At 43.1% G+C, this 24,958-nt stretch overlaps 2 protein-coding genes across 3 annotated transcripts; one reads left to right on the forward strand and one right to left on the reverse strand.

The window, feature by feature from the left end:
- Positions 1-8,862: 8,862 nt before the first annotated feature.
- LOC123462812 (ribonuclease pancreatic-like) lies at positions 8,863-9,567 on the reverse strand. Its single transcript, XM_045156655.1, has one exon. The coding sequence runs from the start codon at positions 9,544-9,546 to the stop codon at positions 9,088-9,090; it is 459 nt and encodes a 152-aa protein (XP_045012590.1). The 5' UTR covers positions 9,547-9,567; the 3' UTR covers positions 8,863-9,087.
- Positions 9,568-18,605: 9,038 nt separating this feature from the next.
- Positions 18,606-23,399, forward strand: LOC123462923 (ribonuclease 4). 2 transcript variants are annotated; one of them, XM_045157267.1, is made up of 2 exons: positions 18,606-18,744; positions 22,222-23,399. In XM_045157267.1, the coding sequence occupies exon 2, from the start codon at positions 22,235-22,237 to the stop codon at positions 22,679-22,681; it is 447 nt and encodes a 148-aa protein (XP_045013202.1). In that variant the 5' UTR covers positions 18,606-18,744; positions 22,222-22,234; the 3' UTR covers positions 22,682-23,399. The 2 variants fall into 2 exon arrangements, with proteins under 2 accessions (XP_045013202.1, XP_045013201.1); XM_045157266.1 differs by lacking the exon at positions 18,606-18,744 and adding an exon at positions 21,097-21,188.
- Positions 23,400-24,958: the final 1,559 nt, after the last annotated feature.

The following is a 24,958-nucleotide window of genomic DNA, read 5'->3' on the forward strand; positions in this document are numbered from 1 at the left end:
AGTTGAGGATTTGTCTATCCCTCTGGGCTACTGGATTTTTTTTTTTCAGAAATTCTTTCCCTATGCCTATATTTTTGTGTCATCTCTATTTTTTTTTTCTTGTAGTCATGTTGAAGTTTCAGGTCTTGTATTGAGGTTATTGAGGCCTTTTTGTGCAGGGTGTGAGAATAGAGTGTAGATATAGTCTTCCACCTGTGGTTATCCAGTTAGTCCAGTACCACATGTTGAAAATGCTGTCTTTTCTCTGCTGTGCATCTGGATACTTTGTCAAAGATCAAGAGCTGATGTCTTTAGAACTTATACCTGGGTCTTCTATTCTATTCCATTGATCTATGTACCTGTTTATGTGCCAGTGCCATGCTGTTTTTATTACTATGGCTTTGCAGTATACTTGAAATCAGATATTGGTGATACTTCCAGCAGTATTTATTTATTTATTTATTTATTGGTTTTTCAAGGCAGGGTCTCACTCTAGCCCAGGCTGACCTGGAATTCATTATGGAGTCTCAGGCTGGCCTCAAACTCATGGCAATCCTCCTACATCTGCCTCCCCAGTGCTGGGATTAAAGGCATGTACTACCACACCTGGATCCAGTAGTATTCTTTATGGTGAGGATACTTTTGGTTTTCTAATATCTTTTGTGCTTTCAGAAAAAATTTGATACTATGTTTCTATTTCTGTGAATAATGGTACCAGAATTTTTATTGGCATTACAGCTTATATTGTGGCCAGGAAGAGTTGCAGAGAAAGATCAGATGATGAGATTTGATGTCATCCAAGAGTTGTAGAGGCTTTAAGTTCTTAAGGAGCAGGGAAATAGCAAAACAAAGGTGTGAGAAAAGAACCAGGGCACAAGCTGGGTTTAAACAGAACACCAGTATGACACCCTGGCCTGAAAGGGTGAATGGGTCCTGCACCTCCCACACGGACCCAGGCCACACATGTCATAACTGTTGGCTTTTTTGCCTGTTAGTGGTCAAGGCGGGCCCCTGTGCACCCAATGGCATAAGCAGCTGGCAGTGAAAGATAAGACCTCAGGAGGGAGAGTGTAACCAGATGGTGAAATGGAACCAAAAGCCACCCCTTAGGGCATGGTAGACCACTGAGTGACAGACCTGGAGGTGTCAAGAGTGTGTGGAGTTGGAGGCAAGAAGCAGGCAAGGGATGTAGCCTAGCCTGCTGGCACAGCTTCCACAAGGAGGGGTTAAATCCAAGAGCAGCCCAACCCAGGAGGGACACTGACTAAGAATGAGGAAGGAGATGAAGAAGGGAAGAGCGAGACCAAATTGTGATGGGTGTGAAAGCCAGGATCAGGTAGAGATGGTCCAAAGCCTTCAGAGGATCAATGGCAGCTTGGTGGTCTAGTCAGAAGAAATGAGGTCTGGCCACCCAAGAGAGCAACTGGAAGCCTCTTATCTGAGTCAGGACACCAGATGTAAGCTTTGGGAGTGACAAAGACCACATGAACCACTCTGAGGCAAAGCTGAAAGCTTTTATTCAGCAAAAGCATGAACTGCCAGGGCAGGCTCACAAGTAGGAGCACAGCCTACCTGAGTTTTCAGATAAAGGGCTTTATAGGACTTGTTCAATGGGGGGAAGGTGAGGAAAGGAAAACTTGTATAACAAAGGGTTTTTTTTTTTTTAGGGGAGATCTAAGATAGCAAGTGTGAGGCAAGAACAGTGACCAGGCAACTTAGGAGATAAAGGGGTAGGAAAGAAAGCATGACCTGGGGCTATTGCTAGGCAAGGAAGGGATAATGGCTGGGCATTTTCTTGAGGAATGTGGATAATCCACTTCCTTATGCCTCTGTCCACATTCTGCTGTGCTTGGTCCCTATATTGGGAGCCCATCCTGACCTAACACATGGGGCCAGACATGTTTAAATATCACATTCAAAGTATCACATTCTTACTCTGGTTTCCATAGACTCATGACCATCTCACAGTGTAATTTAAATTCAGTCCAACTTCAAAGGTCCTCATAAGTTTTACCAACTTCGAGACTGTACCAAAGTCCCACATCTCATCTGAGATTTACAACTGTCTCTTAATTTTGTGTCCTGTGAAATCAAAACAAGTTACATACTTCCAGCACATAATTGCACAGAGTTAATATTTTTACTGCAAAAAGGTATAAAAAGGTGTTGACAAAAAAGAAACAGCTCTCACCTCTAAGGGGATAAGGGATAGTTTATTCTGGAGCCAAATATGCATGACCATGGCCCAGGAACACAGATTTAGGTTACTCCAAATTCCATGTCCAGATGTGTTTACAATTTCACAAATGTTTTATACTTAGAAAACAATACAAAGTCATAAATCAAGGCACTTTTCACTTGCTTAGTGTTGTGGGGAAGATTGTGGCTTTTCCAGTTGTACATGAAATAGTTATACCATGTATAACCTTGTTACTGTTTTCATTTGGAAATTAAGTAGGATGTAAACAGATACGGTTTGGTACCAAGTTGATAGGGGGTGGACTTGTGATGATTAAGTTGTTGCCAACTTGATCTATTTACTAATCCACAGAAACCCTTTTGGGTAGGTCTCTGAGGTTGGTTCCAGGAAGAATTAACTGAAGGAGGAATCCCTCCACCAGGGTGAGCCCTTTCACCAGAGTGGGTGGCTCCTCCAAGAGGTTGACTTTATATGGAAGGTCTCAGTGAAAATCCCCTTCTTTCTGCTTGGCTACTAGAGCTGCTTGCTGCCTTTCAGTGTGGACTGAAGACCAGTGTATATTGAAGACCAGCAGATCCTCAGGAACCCTATAGGCCCTCAGGGCTGGATTGGGACTGCAGAGGCATCTAGCCCCATGGACTGAGCAGTTACCCATTTCCTTGATTCTCAGGCCTGAAAACTGCTAATGGACTGCTGTAAGCTAATCAAATAAATTCTCTTTTAATATAATTCATTCTATTGGTTCTGTTCCTTTAGAGAACATTGACTAATATAGACCCCATCGTGAATTATGATTCATGAATGAGGAGAACCATGCCATCTTCATGATTGATTGCCCAAAACACTATTAAACTCTTCTTTCCACTGTGCTTGTTAAAACTGAGAGTCCTCTACATGTTCCCACTTCTCCAGTGAAGTCTGAAGGCAAAAGACGGGGAAGCAGTCCTGGAAGGAAAGAGTTGGAGCAGCTTTTGCTTTCATAATTAGAGAAAGCTCAAATTGAAAACAGGGATGGAGGCAGCACATGGAAAAGTGACCATTTTTCACCAATTACTTTTAAAATGGGTGTTGGAGAAACATGCGTGTTGGCCGGAACAAAACACCTGACCAAAAGCAGTTGATGGGCGGAAAGTTTTTAATTTAGCTAATATTCTTGAGAGGAAGTTTCATGATATCAGAAAAAGAATGGCATGGTCACAGACTGGACAGCACTTCTGCCATAGCAGGTAGGTAGAAAAGAGTAGCAAGACTCAAGATCTGGCAAAGGGGAAACTGGCTATAATACCACTAAGCATATCCCAAGCAGCACACCTAATCCAGCAAGGCTCCACTTCCCAAATGCCACCAGGTGGGACCCAAGCACTCACAGCACAGGAGTTTATGGAGAGCAGATGATTCAAAGTCCCTCAATGGGAGCACTCATGTCAGCTATAGATGATTCAACTGTGTGTAGACTGGTGATGGGCTGGCAGGTGAGTGCTACTGTTTTGTGAAATTAAAGGGAGAATTTGCTAGACAGAGAGGGAGAAGCTGGAGATAACTGCTGACCAGTAAATCAAAAGAGTTGGATGACACTAGTTGTGGTGGTTTGATTCCGGTGGCCCCCGTAAACTTAGGTGTTCTGAATGCTAGGTTCCCAGCTGATGTAGATTTAGGAAGTAATGCCTCCTGGAATCAGTATACTGTTGGTAACAAGCTTATGGATATTACAACCAGTTTCCCCTTGCTAGTGTTGGGCACACCATCCTGTTGCTAATATCCACCTGATGTTGGCCAGGAGGTGATTCCACCCTCTGCTCATGCCATCAATTCCCCCTGTCATTATGGAGCTTCCCCTAGAGTCGGTAAGCCAAAGAAAAACAAAACAAAACAACAACAACAAAAACACACCTTTTACCACAAGCTGCTCTGGGTCAGTTGATTTCTGACAGCAACGTGAACTTGACTGTAACAGAAAAGTTGGTGCCAAGGATTGGTGTCGTTAGCTGCTTGAAACCTGCCTGTGAGGCTTTGGCCTTTTAGAGGTGATTTTCAAAAAGAACGTGGAAGGGTTTGAAATCTTGGCCAAAGAGATGCCCTGCAGTGCTGTAAGTACAGCTTGATGGACTGAACAGACAGAGTTGAAAGACCGATTGCAGTAAGAACTATGGAATGTTAGGTTCGGCTTGTGAGAATGAGGAAAAGCTTTGCCTGGACTGGGCTAGAAGCCGTAGATGTGGGAAGCTTGCTCTTATGCCCAAATCCTGAGTATTTGTGTAGGGTTGCCTCATGTAGAAATCGACTGTGTGAGCAGATGGATATGGCACAGAAAAATTGAAATCTTTGGGTGAAAGGGTTGCGGTTGGAGATTACAACCACAGAGATTGGACTAGCTGCACTGCATAGGGATAACGGGAGGAATGCAGACTCTTTTGAAGGGGCCTGAAATGCTGGCAGAGTGTCCTGTCCTCCAAAATCTGTTTTATTCCTCCCTGGATTAACAAATTAGCATTCTACCTGGGATTATGGATTATAAGAAATGCAGAAAAGAGAGGTTCATTAAATTTGCAACATGGCCGTGTGCTTTGGAAATGGCCATGGGCAGTGTGAAGCAGGTCTGCTAAGATTTGCCTGCATGCAAACCCAGTGGAACTGTGAGGATGGACCATGGGTTGCAGTAGAGACCTAGTGGAGATACCAGGACCACAAGATGGCTGCTAAGGAGAGCTGCTGGCCCCAGATGAAGTTTTCCAGGACTGTGAGTAGCCTAGCTGGAGGGGCAGGGTTGGAATTCCAGGTACTTGTTGCTATTTAGAATTATCGGACTTAGCCGGGCGTGGTGGCGCACGCCTTAAATCCCAGCACTCAGGAGGCAGAGGTAGGAGGATTGCCATGACTTCAAGGCCACCCTGAGATGACAGAGTTATTTCCAGGTCAGCCTGGACCAGAGTGAGACCCTACCTCAAAAAAACAAAAAAAAAAAAAGAAAAGAAAAAAGAAAAATTATCGGACTTGGTGATTTGTCACAATAAGAGCTGATGAATTGGAGCTATGGAATTTGATGTTTGGCCTGTTTAAATCTTGTGTTGGTTAAATTTCTTTGCTATACCCAATGCCATCTTTTGCAGCATGAATGTTTATTTTGTGCCATTATGGATTTTGAGGGTTTTTTTTTTTTTGGTATTATGGCTCAGTTAAAATGCCTTGGACTATGGGAATGTTTGAACATCATTAGGATTGATGAAAAGTATAAGGACTTTTAAAGTTGGACTGCATACATTGCATTTTTCATCATGGGTGGTTATCAGTTTATGGGAGCCAGGGCTGGAATGTGCTGGTTTGATTCGGGTGTTTCCATAATCTTAGGTACTCTGAATGCCAGTTTCCCAGCTGGTGTAGATTTGGGAATTAATGCCTCCTGGAGACAGTGTACTGTTGTGGGCAGGCTTATGAGTATTATACCCAGTCTTCCCCTGCCTGTGTTGGGCACACTCTCCCGTTACTGTTGTTCACCTGATTTTGGCCAGGAGGTGATGTCTCCCCAGTGCTCATGCCATCATTTTCCCCTGCCATCTTGGAGATTCTCTTTGAGTTTGTAAGCCAAAATAAACCTTTTTCCCACAAGCTGCTCTTGGTTAGGTGATTCTGTCGGCAGTGCAATCCTGACTGCAACGCTAGTGTTGTTCATACACTTACTGCCGCCAGAGGGTAGGAGAGGCTGTGTCCCTGGTGTACTTGTCCATTGTACACTGCTATAGCAGGATGACTGAGGCGACAACTTAGCAGGAATGGAATCTTATTTGACTCCTAGTTCTGGTGGCAGGGAAGTCCCAGTTTGAAGGACTGCATCTGGTAAGGTCCTTCTTGCCATGTCTTTCCAAGGCAGAAAGTGGAAGGGTAGGAGAGCACCAGAAAGTATCGGAAAGCAAGAGCGGATCCATGAGACTGACATTAATTTATTTGTGAGGGCAGAGCCCACATGATCATGATCTAATCACCTATTGTTTGTTGTTTTGGATATTTTATTCATTGGTTTGTTAATTTATTTGTGGGAGAGGCACATAGATAGAGTAGGTGCATCCTAGGGCCTCCTGCCAGGGGAAGTGAACTCCAGAGGCAAGTACTACTTCATGTATTTGCTTTATGCAGGTACTGTGGCATCAAAGCTGGGCCAGAAGACTTTGATAGCAGACTTTTTTAACTGATTACCCACCTCCCCAGTCCTTGTTTGTTTGTTTGTCTCTAAGTCTGTTTGCAAATATAGTTTCACGTAGCTCAGGCTGCCCTTGAACTCAATGTGTTGTTGAATCATATACAGCTTTACCTCCTAGTACACTTCATTCCAGCTCCCAAGAGAGCTGGGATTAAAGGCATGTGCCACTGCACCTGGCCACAAATCACAGCTTTCTGGCCCCACCTTCCAACACTATCGCATTAGAATTCAGTTTCTAACATATGAACTTTTACGAACATATTCATGCCATAACCTCGGCCACAGGGAATGCAGAATTTCTAGTTTTCTTGTTCTGAAAAATCTTTTTATGTTAATTAAATAGAAACTTTATATGGACACATCATGTGTTAGTAACATTTCCTCCTCTTGCCCCCATTTCACTGGGGCCCCTCATCAGTGGGCTTGCTGGAATTCCCCATGGGGTTGTGGGTTATGAGATGTGACAGCTTCAGTCAGTTATTGTAAGGGGTTGGGGAGTGTCTCTGGGTATTCCCTCGTACTCTGTGGCTCTTATGATCTTTCCACCTCCTCTTACATAAGATTTCATGAGCCATGGTAGGTGTGTTCTAAGTCTATTTTAGTGTAGAGCTCAAGAAAGTGGGTAGAAACAGAAAAATTTCCCAGAATCTTCCAGTAAAGACAGCAACAAACAATAGGGAAATAAGATACAAAGAGAGAAACCATGCCTCAAGCGAGGTAGAAAAGAGGGGATTGTCCTCTATCTTCCCACGTGCTGTGACACACACATAACTCCACATACCGCCCCACCATCACCTTCAAATAAGATATCAAATGAATATTTATCAAACACAAGAAAATTAGTCACTCTCAGCATCTGAGAAAGTAACACATGAAGATAATCTCAGAACTGGCCATACTGCTTGGAAGTACAGCCTTTCCCTAGTCCTATGAATATGTCTAAAACTAGATGACACTGTACATAGATGATCAAAAGTCATGAATAAAGATGACAGGTGGGCTGGAGAGATGGCTTAGTGGTTAAGCACTTGCCCGTGAAGCCTCAGGACCCTGGTTCGAGGCTTGACTCCCCAGGACCCATGTTAGCCAGATGCACAAGGGGGCGCACCCATCTGGAGTTCGTTTGCAGTTGCTAGAAGCCCTGGCGTGCCCATTCTCTCTCTCTCTCTCTCTCTCTCTCTCTCTCTCTCTCTCTCTCCTGCTCTCAAATAAATAAATATGAATAAAATATTTTAAAAAAAGATGACAGGTGAACCTCTGTGGCTTATGTAGGAAGATCAAAGTGATTTTAAGGCACTACATAGTGAATTCCTGGTCAGTCTGGGTTAGAATGAGACTGCATCAACAACTTAGAACCACAGATAAAAGAGACGGCAAGTGATGAGTGACTCTAGGAGAGATATCAGGAGCTGTGAGGCTGACTCACAGGCCAGGTATCTTGGAATTCTCTCAGTATGCCCCAGCAATATTGCCACCACTCCACAGGACCTAGAGAAGGGAGGCTGGGGAACATTCTTCTTGCGTTCCACTGAAGCAGCAGAAAGGAAAATGGCAGGAAGTCAGGAGAGCTGTGCTCTAGTCTCAGTTGTGCCATGAGCAAGTCCTTTAAAAAGTGAGGATCAGGGCTGGAGGGATGGCTTAGCGGTTAAGCGCTTGCCTGTGAAGCCGAAAGTCCCACGTTCAGCTTTCCAGGTTGCATGTAAGCCAGACACACAGTGATACAAGTGTGCAAGGATGCACAGGCACACAAGGTGGCGCAAGCATTCAGAGTTAACTACAGTGGCCGGAGGCCCTGGCATCCAGCATTCTCTGTTTCTCTCTCTTTCATTAAAAAGGCCAGTCGGCTGGGATTACCCCTTGCCTCAAAAAAAAAAAAAAAAAAAAAAAAAGTGAGGGTCACAATAGATCAATGTGATTCTCATATGCCCCCTTATGTGTCCTTACGCTGACAGCAGAGGCTGAGGGTGCACAGGCTGAAGGGGAAACATAGATCTGTTGAGGATTTTCTTTCTAAAACATTCTAAACAGGCACTTCTGATTTGAGTTGGTAGACAAGCTGAAATCTACTTGTAGTCCCTCAGTTCCATGATTTCACAAACCTCTTCGACCAGTAAGGTTTAAAGTTCTTACATTTTCAGTAGGAGAACCATTTTTTTAGTCATTCGACCAAAAGAGAAAGGGTAATTAGGATCATGTTTTCAAAGACTCCTTCTCCCCACTCTGCTATCAAGGGTGACTCAGGGACCATATCACCTTCCTCCCTGGTTCCATGTGTCACAGAATAATGGCCTTGGTCCTTACCCTCTATCAGTTCACCCTCTAGGACAGTGACCCAGACTACAAAAGCCCACACTTAAAGGTTTCATGCTTGAACTCAAGGAATCCATGAAGAAGAAATATTCTCAGGTCACTGCAGTCCCAAGGCCAAAAGGGAAGGCAGTAATGACTCCATTTTCTATTCAGCAAAACCACTCCTACTTACGTTCTTATCCCTTGCCTGGAAGAGACGCTCAGGCATCAGATGGGTGCAACTGTTTTATTGAAAGGAGCAGGAAGGAACAAGATGCAGAGGAGGGAGTCATGTTTGTGTTGGACAGGGGTTCTCACTGGAGTTACTTCTTTCAGGACCAGAAAGGAAGAGGAGAGACAGATGATGGAATGATGAGGCTGAGGAATGGGGAGAGAGACATCTCACTGGTCTGGACTAGGAGGTTGTCTACACTGTTGCATCCAAGTGGACTGGCACAGAGGGGTTTCCCTCGCAGGCCACAATGATGTGTTTCTGTTTATCAGTAGTCGTATATGCGCAATTGGGATACTTGGAGCTGCCTGTCAGGCGGCAGTCTGTGATGCGCATGCTGGAGCTGCTCTTGTAGCAGTTGGTCTTCCCGTTCTTGCAGGAGACCTGTTGCTGGAGGCAGACAGCCTGGACATCTCCCAGTGGCTCATGCACAAAGGTGTTCACTGGCTTACAGTATCCCTTTGTCATATCACGTCGCCTCATCATTTCATTGCAGTAGGTAGGGCCGTGGCGGGAGGAGCTGTCTGAGTCCATGTGCTGCCGCTGGAACTTCTTGGCCTTCGATTCCCTTCCCAGACAGGGCTGAACGCATCCTAGCACCATCAGCACAAGGACTAGCAGTGGAAACAGGACAACGGACTTCTCCAGAGCCATGGTGGTCTTACTTTTCTGGGAGAGCCTGACAGGGAAAGAGAGAGGGGGAAGAATATGCCCTTAGAAGAGAACACAGTCCCAGGAATACTCACCCTTTCAGGTGCCCCAGGAAGACGCCTCTCTTGCTGGGAGATTTCCCAAGTGACGAGACACACCTATCCTCCCCCAGTGTGGTTCCCTTCCCCTTACTAAACAGACCATCTTTCCCTCTAGGTGGAGACCCTGATTGTCACCCAAACTCATGGTAATATTGTGTTTGAGTACTGGAGATCCTTTCATCTACAATACTCTTGTACCAGGTGCTGAAATGGCTCACCAGAAGATCATGTTGAATCAACCATAAGCCACATTGTACTCCTGAGTTATCACCCTGACATCAGGATCCTGGCTGACAGCCTTGTTTTCTTATAACACAAGAGAGACACAGCCTGAGGCTGTATTCCTAATGAAACCCTTGCCTTCCCCAACTTGGGACACCCTCTAGCCCCACAAGATCTGCATGAACCCCAGCTCCACCTCTCTACTTCCAACTGATGTGTGCATAAGCTTTCCTGATGCTTCTGTCAAGGCACCTATTCCCAGTGTAAGCCACCTTAGCTCCCTCCTTTCTCACCCTCAAGCTAAGCAGCTCCTGGCAACAGCTCTGTGGCCATTTACCTGGCTGTTCAGCTGAAGCTCCTGGGCACAGCAGAAGGTCAGTTCTGTAGTCACTCAGTCCCTGTGGTGTGGATCTTATATAAATCACATGGGGTTTGGCTTCCAATAATTGTGGGAGGAGCTTCTGTGCTCAGTTAAGATGAAAACAAGGGGTTGGGAGGAAAGGAGAGGGAATTGCTCAGGCCAGCCCATTTTCTAAGTTTCCAGGGAGTGATCCTTCATAACACATGAACTTCATCTCTCTGCCAATTCCCAAGGAAAACCCCAGAACACTAGTGTCCCTGGCACCCAAACCTCTCATCCCTCAGCAAAGTCCTTAATTCAGCATCTCCCAACACCTCCTCTCTTGTGAGGAAAGAGAAGACAACGGGGTTGCCTGCCACCAGATGGAAGGCTTCCCAGTGTTATGAGCAGGCTTTTGTAAATGCCTGCGCTCTGGCAGCCCTAACAAGCTAGGCATGAGCGACTTTGCACCTGCACTCTCAATCTCCCAACCTCAGTCCAAACTGTGGTTCAGCAATGTATGAGCTAAGCAATTACAGAAATCAATTTCTATGTCCTACAGTTTCTTCATGGACAAAATGAAGACAATAAAGCCTCCTTCTTAGATTTGTTGGTAAGGTAAGTTGTGGAACTTAGAAGTATACCTTAGGGTAAAGAAAATTTTCATAACTACCATCTCCTTCTATCTCCACCTTCCACGTGGTAGAATTACATGTACCCCCATGGCTGGATAATGCGTGGTCTTTTGATTCTTTGAAAGGATTTACCAGAAATTCTCTTTGTCAATGCTGGATTGTCCAGGTTCACTCAAAACACTATTACCACCCTTTTAAATGAAGTAAGTAGTTCCTTTGTATTCTGCTCTTCTGCCAGCAGGTAGAGCTATTTGGCCTTACATATGCCTGTTTTTTAATTGCAGAAAAGTTGCTGCTGTTTATACAGACAGGCCACAACAAAAGTGAAACCAGGGAGGACCACAAGAAGCCCTAATTCATGCATTTCTGTAATACTTAACTCATTGTAAAGAACTTATATTGGGAATTTCCTCTGGCATAGTACATCCAATAAACGATGGCTGTTGTCTTGTATTCCCAACCTCCAACAATATATTTGTACAGTCAACTGAAGTAAAATGTTTACTCACTCCATCACAAGAATGAGACAGAAGCACCCGGACATAGAAACAAGTCTATTCTTTTCTTTTTTAAACTTTTATTAACATTTTCCATGATTATAAAAAAATATCCCATGGTAATTCCCTCCCTCCCACCCCCACACAGAAACAAGTCTATTCTTGTACTTGACTACAAGCCAATATGCAAATGACAAGAAGTTCTATGCCGACTCTTAGAGAAAATGAAGAGAATGGCTTTTTATCTGGTTCCTGAGTTGGGATTGGGTCTGGTAACTTTCCACTGATCATGAGTATGGTAATTTTAAAATAAGTTTCTTCCTTTTGTCAAATATAGCGTAAATTCCAGTTTGTCCTTGTGAGGCATGCTAGGAAGACAGGGAAAATTATGAGGACATGGGAAGGGTAAGGAGCACCTCACCCATAGTATGGTTGAAATCTCTGGCACCTGAGAACCAAGAATTCCAACACAATTAACTTTATTTTCTTTTAGCCGTTCTCCTTTTTCAGCTGTACACCTACAATTTTTCAAGACTCACATTAGAACCCCACTTCACAATAAAAGGACATGTCATTGTGCTACCTTAATGGCTCCTGGTTACCCACCTGATCCATCCTAGAATCTCATTGTTGTATGGCATTTTTCCTCCAGGCAAAGCACAATATCATCTTGGAGTAGAGAATGCTTTGGCCTGGTAGTCATGGCAAAAATACTGTGATAGCTAGCTCTATGGTAGTGGAGCTATTGATACACCTTCGTAGATTGAGGAAGATAACATCGTAAGACTCTGACCTGGGATTCTAGGTGTTAGGCCTTCCTGCCATTTCCCCAACTGTAAATGATCTTGGAAGATGCCGTAGTATATAGAAAGTAGAATGTTGATGGAAATCAGGACTCCATGATGTGTTTCTGTGAAGTCACTGTGATAAAGTTAGACTTTGCAGTGATCTTGAGTCACCCACCCTCCTATAATTAACATCACACTCATCTTCTGAAAGTAATCCCAATTTTGTTAACAAAATAGGGTATTGATGCAATTGTTTCTTTGGTCTGTCATTTGAGCCCTATCTGGGATCAATATATGTGCTTATATCCTTCCCCTTAAGAAAATGTTCATGCAACTTTCATTTATCCAGAAAGAAAAAAAGAAAGAAAGCACCCCCGAGGAAGATGATGAAAAGCCTCTCAAAAGAACGCCGGGGAGGGGGATGTGGGGAAAATCAGGATAATGTACCATATACTCTTTATTATTAGAGAGACAAGATTTGTAGATGAACTTATTAAGCCAGATGAGATTTCCCTGCAGAAACAAGAGAAAGTTGCAGCTAATCAGTGTAGATCGGCAAGCCTCTGGAAAGAGCTTCCTCTTGTTCACCATGACTGTGCCCTACTGGTGCCTGGCAGAGCCTCAGAAACGACAAACTGAGAGGCCAGCTGGGCTACACGGAAACACCTCTTGACAGCATTCCCCAACCTCATGTCCTCCATGATCCAGCACTAGAACACTGGAGATTGCAAGAAGCCATAGGCTCCACTCACACCTTTCCCACACAGGGCTGAAACTTTGCCAAATGGAACCAGCTGAGACAAGGTGAGAGTACACCAAGGAGGGAACCATCTTCACAGCTCAGCTAAGGTGAGATAAAAATCCACTGTCAAAAGCCACTGGCTGATCTCCACTGGGGCAGTACATGCCCCAAGTCTGGTCATACAGGTTTGAACAAGAAGCGCTCATTATACCACACAAATGAATCAGGTTGACAAAGGAAACATCATAGGGAGGGGAAAAAAATCAAAACCCATTCCACTAAGGCAAAAAAATTCTCAGTTTTGGATTTGCTATATACATTTAATACATTTTGCCTTTCTTAACCATTTGTATGATAGGATTCACATTTGGTCATTTTGATATAGTCTTTATATTTCAGTGCCTCTTTTAATCTCCATTCTTGCATATGCATTCTGTGATGTGTTTGTATTGGTGTTTGTATATTTCCTTTTTAAATTTTTTTATTTTATTTATGAGAGAATTGGCACGCCAGGGCATTCAGCCACTGCTAACGCACTCTAGAAGCATGTGCCACTTTGTGTATCTGGCTTACATGGGTCCTGGGGAATTGATCCTGTGTTCTTTGGCTTTGAAGGTGAGTGCCTTATCTGCTAAACCATCCTTCCAGCCCATGTTTGAATTTTCTCAGTTGCATTTTTTTTTAATTTTAATTTAATTTAATTTTTTAAATTTAATTTATAAGTTTTCTTTTCAGCAAATACAGGCAGTTTGGTACCGTTGTTTAGGCTCATCTATGATCTACCCCCTCCCATTGGACCCTCCTTGTTGATGTAAATAACCGTGCATTGTGGAGTTAGCCCACAGTTATTGGTATGATAAATGTCTCTGCATATCATGACCCAACATGTGACTCTGACATTCTTTCTGCCCCCTCTTCCGCAAAATTTCCCTGAACCATGTTGGGTTCATTTTTGGTCTGCTTCAGTGCTGAGGTGTTGGGGACCTCTGAGGCCCTGGTTCTGATTTGGTAGGAGTTGATTTTTCTCTGTGTTGGTCTCCTTCCTCTTTGTGCTTGTATCCAGTTCATCAGGAAAACATCACCCTTGCTTGTTTCACCAGTTGTCCTTAGTTTCAGTCGGGCCCCTTTTGAGGTATGTTGGGGCAGCTCTCTCCTTAGGATCTGCATGTATCTGAAAAAGAGAAGCAGATTCTCCAACGGAGAATAAGTAAGCACCCGGAAAATTGAGATAACAATTCCTTTTTTGATAGAGAGTTTGATACGTGTAGGCCCTATTGTAGCCCATGATTGATGGTAGCTTGATATTGGAGAGTGTGCTTATGTTTGGGAATGGTTCTGACTTGTTTCCCAGCACCAGCTATGGGTCTCCTACCACTGAGGGGATCAGTTAGCCAAATCAGGAGCAGTTGGTTCCCCACCATGGCTGTGTGCCACGATTGCACTTGAGTGGGCATCACATCAGGTTATTTGTTGCTAATTAGGTGAGACAATGAGTTGCTTGGACAGATATTGGTCATTTCCCCCAGTCGCCCATGTAGCACCTTCTGGCACTAGACACGCTGACTCTCTGGGGACTGACATTCTCCTGGCTTCCAGCCATGCCATTCCATTTTACGTGTCAGCTGTGTATGGGGTCTTCAGCAATAGGGTCTTACCACTGGCCTTTGGTTGGTCATCAAGTACTCTGACAGAAGTCTGTCATTGTTTTGGGAAACCTTGTAGGTTTCTCTGATCAAAAGCTCATTGTGGATGGTAGCCCCAAGCTGGAAGTGGGGGTTACAGGTCAGTGCCCACTAAGAAATTGAGGAAAAACATAACTAATATACAATAGTTAGAGAGGAGAGAGATAGAGGGGAGAGGGGGAAAGGGAGGGAGGGAAGATGTAGAAGATTTAGGTTAGTCTTGATCCTACCCTCTCCAGTGTCTTGTGGTTCAGGTGTTTCCCATAAGGGTCTAGTGAAGGTTCAGCCATTTGGTCTGTCTTTTAGGAAGTAGAATTTTATGGTACCATTGCCATTTGGGTCCAGATTACTGTTTTCCACCCTTCGATGCCCTCCCTGCCCTCCCCATCCATCCTATTGTCTAGTCCATGAGGTGCTTGCTGGGTATGTAAGGTATCTTGGGTAGATTCGGGTTAGGTGTTGTAGATGAGTAAGACTATGTGTCAATTTTTTTTCTGTGATTGGGTAAGTTCACTGAGGATGATCTGTTCCAGGTTCAACCATTTTTCCTCAAATTTCTTTGTGTCGCTTTTTCTTACTGCTGTATAGAATTCCATTGTGTAGATATACTACATCTTTGTTATCCATTCTTCTAATTATGGACATCTGTATTGATTCCTGCTTTTAGCTATTGCGAATTGAGCCACTACAAACATGGTTGAGCAAATCTCTCTGGCCTATGGTTTGAAGGTTTTAGGGTAGATGCCCAGTGAGGGTATAACTGGGTCTGTTGGTATCTCTATAGTCAGCTTTTTCAGGAGTCTCCATATTGCTTTCCAAAGTGGTTGTACCATCCTGCATTCCGACCAACAGTGAATGAGTGTCCCTGCTTCTCCACATCATCGCCAGCATTTATTTTCATTTGATTTTGTAAATTTAAATTTTTTTTTATTTATTTGAGAGCGACAGACACAGAGGGAAAGACAGATAGAGAGAGAGAGAGGGAGAGAGAGAGAATGGGCGCGCCAGGGCCTCCAGCCTCTGCAAATGAACTCCAGACGCGTGCGCCCCCTTGTGCATCTGGCTAACGTGGGACCTGGGGAACCGAGCCTCGAACTGGGGTCCTTAGACTTCACAGGCAAGCGCTTAACCGCTAAGCCATCTCTCCAGCCCTCATTTGATTTTTTGATGTTGGTTATCCTTATGGGGGTAAGGTGGAATCTCATAGTTGTTTTCATTTGCATTTCTCTGATGATTAGAGATGATGAACATTTTCTTAAGTGTGTGTTTGCCATTTGTATATCTTCCTCTTTGAATTGCCTGTTCAACTCTGCACCCCATTTTGTGAGTGGGGTATTTGTCTTCTTATTGCTTAGACTTTTGAGTTCTTTGTAAATTCTCGAGATAAGGCCTCTATTAGTTGGATAGCCTGCAAATATTTTCTCCCATTCTGTGGGTATTCTCTTGGTTTTGCTTATTATATGCTTGTCTGTAAAGAAACTCTTCAGCGTCATATGATCCCATTGGTTGAGTGACTCTTTAAGAACTTGAGCCACTGGGGTTTTGTTCAGGAAGTCTTTTTCCATTCCTATATCATGGAAAGTACTTCCTAAATTTTCTTCCAGTAGTATTCGAGTTTCTGGTCTTATGTTGAGGTCTTTGATCCATTTGGATTTGAGTGTAGTGCATGGTGAAATGTGTGGATCAAGTTTTAGTTTCCTGCATGTGGTTATCCAGTTTGTCCAGCACCATTTGTTGAAGATGCTATCTTTTTTCCAGCCTATATTGTTCGGGCCTTTGTCGAATATCAAGCAGCTATAGTTGCTTGACCCAAAATCTGGGTCCTCAAGTCTATTCCATTGGTCTATACTCCTGTTTTTATGCCAGTACCATGCTGTTTTTATTACTATGGCTTTGTAGTATACCTTTAGATCAGGTATGGTGATGCCACCAGAGGTATTTTTTGCTGAGGATATGTCTGGATATGCGAGGCCTTCTGCCTTTCCATATGAAATTTGAGATCATTTTTTCTATCTCTGTGAAGAACACTGTAGGGATTTTAATTGGAATTGTGTTAAATCTATATATTGCCTTTGGTAGGATTGTCATCTTCACAGTGTTAGTTCTGCCTATCCAGGAGCATGGGAGGTCTTTCCATCTTCTCAAGTCCTCCTCAATTTCCTTTTTGAGAGTTTTTATATTTTCATTTTATAGATCTTTTACTTCCTTGGTTAACGTTATTCCAAGCTATTTTATTTATTTTTTTTATTGCTATTGAAAATGGGACTACGTCCTTTCTTTCTTTTCTTTTTTTTTTTTTTGGTTTTTTGAGGTAGGGTCTCACACTGGCTCAGGCTGACCTGGAATACACTATGTAGTCTCAGGGTGGCCTCGAACTCATGGTGATCCTCCTACCTCTGCCTCCCGAGTGCTGGGATTAAAGGCATGCGCCACCACGCTCAACTCCTTTATTTCTTTTTCTGTGCCTTTGTCATTTGCATTTTTTTTATTGCTATTGAAAATGGGACTATGTCCTTTATTTCTTTTTCTGTGCCTTTGTCATTTGCATACAGAAATGCTTCCGTTTTTTGTGCATTGATTTTGTATCCTGCTACTTTGCTATAGGATTTAATCACCTTCAGGGGTTTTGGGATGGAGTCTCTCGGGCCTCTTACATATGCAATCATGTCATCAGTGAATAGAGCTAACTTAACTTCTTCCTTTCCAAATTGTATCCCTTTTATTTCCTTCTCCTGTCTTATTGCTTGGACTAGGACTTCCAGAACTATATTGAAAAGCAGAGGTGAGAGAGGACATCCCTGTCTTGTTCCTGATCTCAATGGGAATTCCTCCAGTCTCTTTCTATTAAGTATTATTTGGGCCTTTGGAGCTTTGTATATTGCCTTTATTATGTTAAGATGTGAACCGGCCATGCCGATTCTCTCCAATGTTTTGATCATGAAGTGATGTTGTATCTTGTCAAAGGCCTTTTCTGCATCTATCGAAATGATCATGTGGTTTTTATGTTTAAGCTTGTTTATGTGGTGTATTACAATGACAGATTTTCGTATGTTGAACCACCCTTGTGTTCCTGGGATAAATCCCACTTGGTCAAGGTGGATGATGCTTTTGATGTGTTGTTGGATTCGGTTGGTGAGTATTTTGTTCAGGATCTTTGCATCTATGTTCATTAGGGAAATAGGCTGGTAGTTTTCCTTTCTTGTGGCATCTCTGCCTGGTTTTGGGATTAGGGTGATACTAGCTTCATAGAAGGAGTTGGGTAGCTTTCCCTGTTCTTCAATTGTGTGGCACAGTTTTAGAAAGGTTGGTTTGAGTTCTTCCATGAAGGTTTGATAAAATTCGGCTGGGAATCCATCTGGTCCTGGATTCTTCTTTTTTGGGAAGTTTTTTTATTACTTTTTCGATCTCCATGAGTGTGATGGGTTCATTGAGGTGGTTGATCTGCTCTGAGTTTAGCTTTGGTAGATGATATGCATCCAGGAATTTATCCATCTCCTCCACATTTTCCAGTTTGCAGAAGATGAAGAGGAAGGAGGAGGAGGAAGAGAGATATTGAGAAGCATCCTATCGGATGACTATATCTTTCCCTTCCAACTACTTCCAAAGTAGTCCTTAAAGTTCACCTTAAGATCAGAGATAGGGAGAATGGAATTTCAAAGGCGAAAGGGGAGGGGGGTAATTAAAATGGGAATTTTTTTTAATAATCATGGAAAATGCTAATAAAATTTTTTTTTAAGTTGTCAATAAAAATATATGTACTTTAAAAAAAAATATCAGAGATAGCATTTTCTGTATCCATCCCATTGTAGAACACTAAGAACTCAGTTCTGTCATGAGCAAGGTAAGAGCTGGATAATCAGAAAACAGCATCTTTGGACAAAAGGCCACACTTGTAAAACTTTGTTCCCCAGAACAAATTTCTAATCCATGCAAACAGGTTAATATTTGATCCAATCATGCCCAGGAAAAAGGTGAATGACTCTACCTTGTTTTCCCAAAAGTAGTGCCCTTGGTTTAAAGGTCTCTTTCAGTCCTTAGACCTGTCCATCCCACCCCTTTGTATGAGCACTATATATAAACAGTACCAGGCAGAGTTTCTGAGTTCAACAGCTGGAATTTATCACATGAAGCAAACAATTAGACCCATCTCCATTTGGAAAGAAGCTGCCAGACATCAAAGGTCCTTTCTCCTGGGTAATCTAATGTTTTATTTATTCATTTCTATGCTATTTTTAGCAATTCCTTTATTTCAGTGAAATCACTTATTTCTCTTTGAGGTCACAGGCCAAAGCTCATACATTGAAAAGAAAATAACTAAAATTAAGAAAAAAACAAGCTTCTTGTGAGATAGTCTATATGTGTTATCAAGAATTAATAGAACTAGGAGCAAGTACTTGAAGGTTTAGGAGGGATTCCTAAATTGTGATAAAATCTCGAAAGATCATAAGCCAGTTGCTAAAAGGGCTCTTGGAGTAGTTTTATAAGCATGTCATTTTAAGTGGAAATAAAGTGTGCTAATTTTAGCACAGTTTCCTTTGAATCTTCACTACTGTTTTTGTTTTACCTTAGAAAATATAGGGTGCTCTTTAAAGCAAAGTGAGCCACGTTCCAAGGTCAAATTAAGGTCCACTAGCAGTAACGGAATGGAAGAAGTGAAGGAGATGAAGGCAGAACAGCACTGACATTATGGTTTCCCTATGGAAACTATAATGCTCTAGATTATGTACAGTGGTAAGGCGGTTGAGGAAAACACTTGTCACCATAGTTAGATAAACTGTAAAGCTCACTCCCTGGCCTGTGAAGTTTGATGTGTCTCAAGTATGAACACTGCCATCGGGGAGATGAGAACATCAACGCTTAAGACTAAGGGGTTAGCATAAGAGAGGATAAAATGAGTCTGAAGAACATTAAGACCATGCCACTGGCTGACAGGTAGGAATGTGGGTAAATGAGTAAGGTTTGGTGCCCAGGGCCTAGGCAGATTCACATCTGCTACAAACCATCTGGCTTTCAGTTCTTTTTTCACAGCTTGACTTTACTTGCCTTTGGGGGCAGTTTAGGGCTAAATGACTGGGTGAGGATGTTGTAAAGGAGGGGGCAGGTGCTAGATATGGGTGATCATGTTGGGCCAGCCAGGATTTGGTTTCTGAATGTGTTAGGCAAGAATATATTAAGACTGAGAAAACCTTAGGTGACTTGATAAAAGTTAATGTACAGGGCTGGAGAGATGGCTCAGCAGTTAAGCACTTGCCTGTGAAGCCTAAGGACCCGGGTTCAAGGCTCGATTCCCCAGGACCCATGTTAGCCAGATGTACAAAGGGGGTACACGCATCTGGAGTTCGTTTGCAGTGGCTGCAGGCCTTGGTGCGCCCATTCTCTCTCAGTATATATCTGCCTCTTTCTCTCTGTCTGTCGTTCTCAAATAAATAAATAAAAATAAACAAAAAAATTTTTTTAAATCGATCAATCAAAGCAAATTTTTTTAAAAAGTTCATGTACAAATCCTGCCAATCATAAACAAAGTTACTCCTTTATCTGGTTAGACTGAGACCTGGGAGATTTAAATGTCCAAGGGACAATTGACTATTGGTAGGCAAAACTGCTGTATATTATTATAATGATATGTAAGCTTAGTTTAACAATACCTAGCATATCAGCAAAATTGGGCCACAGACCACTCTTTTGTCTATTTCTTCCAGCTGGGACCTTTTACCATTACATTAATTTACACAACCTTGTCCCTGTAATTCTAATGTCACTGGATTTTTGCTGTTGAAACTGGTAATGGTTCTGCTGTGCTTCCTGAGAACCAAAGACTTTCAGAGGTTAAAATCTAGCAATGCTTCCATTTTATGAATAAAAAGCTAAGACTTGGGGGAGAAAAGGAAGTTAATCATTAGAAGCAAATGGAAGGTCTAATGTAAAGTAAGCACTGTGGTTCAAGGTTAATCACATAAGCCTTGCTGTGCTAAAGATGACACTCCAGCAGGAAACAGCAGCAGGTAAACAATCCTTGGTTTATCCAAGATCACATGAGTTCCCTGGAAATCATGGCTATGAAACGTGGCAATAATTGAGTTCTCTGTCTCTAGTTTTCTTGCTAACCCATATTTTTGGTCACAAATAAGAAGGTTAAGACTATGTAAATAAAAACTGTTAAATGAGAGATAATGAAAAACCGCCCATGGCACACTGTTCAGCCAATGCTAAAACCTGAGTACTAAGTTCACCTTCGGAAGCTGTGTCTGTTGGTCTCAGGGAGAGAAGGACATCAAGCATGGGCTTTCCTGCCCCATTCCTCTCAGGACCACTTCCCTTCCTGTCTACCTAACACAGACAGCCTTGTAATCTATAGATGCAGGAAGAGGACAGAAGGTTTATGTCTCTGTGTGAAAAAGCAAAGTGTAGTTGTGAATGTAGGGGTGTTAGGGGTTCAGGAAAGTCCTTGAACCCAAAATTTTAGGTTTGTGTACAACTTTAATCAAAACTTGTATAAGATAAGACTGAGAAGGATAATTATTAAATCATTATATTTATTGAGGGACGTACAGAACCAAGGAAAGCAGAATGAATATATCCACACGGCTTGAGAGCACATGTGGTGGGCCTGAGAAACCATGGAAAGGCCAGAAAAGAAAGTACAAAGAACTCCTGCTATGTGGAGAACAGAAGTGGGTAAAGACCCAGTGGAAAGTAGGGGTTGGGCATAGGGGATTCTCCCCTTGGCTAGGCCCAGGTGGGAGGAGTCAAGGAAAACCATCTGCAGCTAGAGGTTCAGGAGAGGTCAGGCAACTCAGAAACCTTGCACTTTTATGTGGTGGTGGGCCCTACCCTCGGCTCAGATGAACCAGAGTGAGGGAAGAATGGTCTGGGCTAGGGGCTGTCTCAGGAAGAGGTTGGCCATGATGCCACGTTCTGGGGTCTAAGTTTGAGCAACTACAATGTTAGGATTATTGGCACATCAGGGACTCTTCTACAGTAAACAAACTCCAGATGCATGGGCCACTTTGTGTATCTAGTTTTGGTACTAGGGAATGAATCTAAGCTGGAAGGCTCTGCAAGCAAGCACCTCTAACTGCTGTGAAATCTCCCCATATCCACTTTTTTTTTCAGGTAGGGTCTTAATCTAGTCCAGGCTGTCCTGGACTCATTCTGTACTTCGCTCTGGCCTGGCCTTCACAGATCCTCCTACCATAGCCCATGTGTTCTGGGATTGCAGATGTGTGCCATCACACTTGATAAACTTTCTTTGACCTGAGTTTATCCCAACTTTAGAAATTTGGGTTTCTCAGAAACTAAACAATCCTCATAAGTCCATATGAAGCAATTATATTACAGGACAACTCCAGCATTGTACATATTTATCTTTCCTTTTAAATACTTGGACCACACAACAACTACACCATAAATTCTTCCTTTACTTATTGTACAGGCTCTACTACCTGCTTTCCAACAAAGAGAAAGGCTTTGCTTTCAAAGAAGTCCATGCTGGCAAGCTGTTCACTTCTGGGAAAAAGGGCAAGGGGGAGTTGGGAGCATGGAAGAGTAGGTAGATAGTAAATAAAGGAGGAAAAGAAGACTATTGAGCTGAGGAAATTTAAATTTCAGTTGCTATTGTCACCAACTCTGTCCATTCACATCCTTTCTCCTGTTCCCTGCTTTCTGTTTAAGCACTTTCAAAGTAATGATGGCTCTACAGAAGACACAGTCCTTGCTCCTGGTTTGGCTGCTGATTGTGCTGGGGCTAGGGCTGGTGCAACCCTCCTACGGCCAGGATCGCATGTACCAACGGTTCTTGCGGCAGCATGTGGACCCTCAGGACACAGGTGGCAATGACAGTTACTGCAACATGATGATGCAGAGACGGAAGATGACGACTTCCCAGTGCAAACGTTTCAACACCTTCATCCATGAGGACATCTGGAGTATTCGTAGTATGTGCAGTACCCCTGATATCCAGTGCAAGAATGGCAAGATGAACTGTCATGAGGGCGTGGTAAAGGTCACAGATTGCAGAGAGACAGGAAGTTCCACGGCCCCAAACTGTAGATATCGGGCAAGGGCAAGCACTAGGCGAATTGTCATTGCCTGTGAGGGTAACCCAAAGGTGCCAGTGCACTTTGATAGATAAATGCCACACTGCAGTGGTGTGGCTATGGTTGGCCTCTGATTCACTGAGAAGAGTAACGTGTGATATATTTGAACAATTTCAGGCTTTGTCTCCTCTGCTCATTTCTCATAGCCATGCATACACCCACTATAACTTGTGCTATTAATACATTACACCCAGAGAAATGCAGACATAAACCTGCAGTGAGTCTGGCTTTCCTTCAGCAAGCTTCTTCTCCTAATGCTGGTCAGCTGAGCTTTCTCGGATCCTGTGCTCTGGAATTTGGTCATTGCTGTACTCAGAGTGTTTCTGCCATTCTGAACGGCTTGTGTCCAAGGTCTCTCTTGTTGATTCTCAGCACCTTTGTGACCTGCAGCAGCTGCTACTTCATACAGAAGCTCAAAGGCACAGGATTAGCTGAGGACCATGAAGTTAGGGGAAGACCTGAGACATCAATCCAGATGAGCTGACTTCTCATACAGGACTTCCACTCCTCCTTACAGGAAGTGCTTTGACAGTGTCTGCGTGTTGTGTCAGGAGTCAGCCACTGGGGAAGCACTGAAGGTTGGAAACAACACACTAACCAGGACAGCTTTGTGCTAATTGTCACTTTTGTTGCCTCTGTGATTGCTGAGATAAAAAATGGTGTAGAAATTTTTCTTCTTAAAATTTTGAATCACACTACCAAACCAAGGTATTAAAAAGTATTGAATAATAAAGATTAACTTACTCCTCCTGACAGAAAGTGTCTTCATGTTTTCCTACTTATGACAAATGATTGCAAATATCTACTGTTATGAAGTTATTTCTTTTTCTCCTGTCCTCTTTCAGTTTTTCTTCAGTCTATAAGCATGCAGGCCACCTAGTATCCTACACATTCTCAACAAAAGACCCTAGTCCAGAAAATCTGTCTTATTGACTCAATAGGAAATGACTCCCCTCACAAACAAGGCGTGTAACAAGGACTAAGGCAGTATTAGCTCAAAAGCACCAGCTCTTCACTTGGGCCTATATGTGCCCAGTGGGGAACTGAAGGCAGGTAAACAGCTTGACATCTCTGTCTTCATGATGATTCATCCTTTCTGAGTTCACTGTCGCAGTCACCATGGAGTCTAAGAACAAGTCTGAAGGACAAATATCTTGTGACGAGTTGAAACTCTTCTCTGGGGGCAATGACTTTTACTGCTGTCCACAGGATGGCAGGTTATGAATTCTCCAAGTTATCACGTGAAGGCCAGAGGCAGAGAAGGGCTCTGATGGGGCTCAGAGGCCCTGGGCTGCTCCCCACCATGACTGCACCACTCTGAGAGCAGAGGCTGTTGTGAGGATGAGTTTGTGTTTGGGGAGTCCATGGTACGCACATGTGCATGTGTGTTGTGTGTTAGGGAGGGCTATCTCACCCATGGGGTTGTATATTAGAGAAGGGCCACACTGATAAGTCATCTCTAGCTTTGGAAGTTGGCTGCTGCTTCTGCTGGGAATGGCTGAGGCAAGCAGCATGTTGCAATGAGCTTGGTAGCTCTCTTCCCTAACAAATTAGTGGTGGGGAACTTCTTATTTTTTTATTGAGAACTTTAATATATAAACATGCAGTAATTTGATAGTGTTCTTGTCCCTTTAACATTCTTTACCCAAATTTCTCCCCCCCCATCTTGAAGACCCTCCTATTTCAAGATAGTCCTCCCTCTGTTGCCTCTTTCCTTTTGTCGTCCATATCAAAAGGTTCATGAAATCAGAACCGTGCTTATCTTGTAGGTGTACTAGTAACCACTGTGGGGTCTGTGCATGCCAGGATGCTACAGGGCATGTAACTAGAGAACTAAGTTGTTCAGGGTTCTGTTTAAACAGTGATTTGTGGGGCTGAGAGATGGCTCAGCAGATGAACTACTAAACACTGGCATGAGGACCAGAAGTCATATGACCAGCATCTATATGAATGAAACCCTTTCCCTCTCATGATTCCAGTAGACTGATCACCAATGCTGAGGGAATTTTATCCTATCTATATGCCTCATCTCTTCCACTAACTGTTCTTAGGAGAGCCTATGATGCATATACCTCAGAATGTACAAGTCACTGGACACTGTTAAATAGTTTACACTCTAGAAGATTTTTAAACTGAAGCCAAGAATAATACCAAAAGGCAGCAAACTATGGGCATCATCACTAAGCAAGAAGCACAGCATTCCTGGGAACCTTGCAAGCTTCCTGCCCTGCATGGAAATAAGGCCTGATTACTTGAAATAGCTACCAAACTGCATCTGTGAACCTTTAAGAGAAGACAGAAAAAGAGTTTGA

Source organism: Jaculus jaculus, chromosome 8 (genome assembly GCF_020740685.1).
Source record: "Jaculus jaculus isolate mJacJac1 chromosome 8, mJacJac1.mat.Y.cur, whole genome shotgun sequence".
Lineage (NCBI taxonomy): Eukaryota > Metazoa > Chordata > Mammalia > Rodentia > Dipodidae > Jaculus > Jaculus jaculus.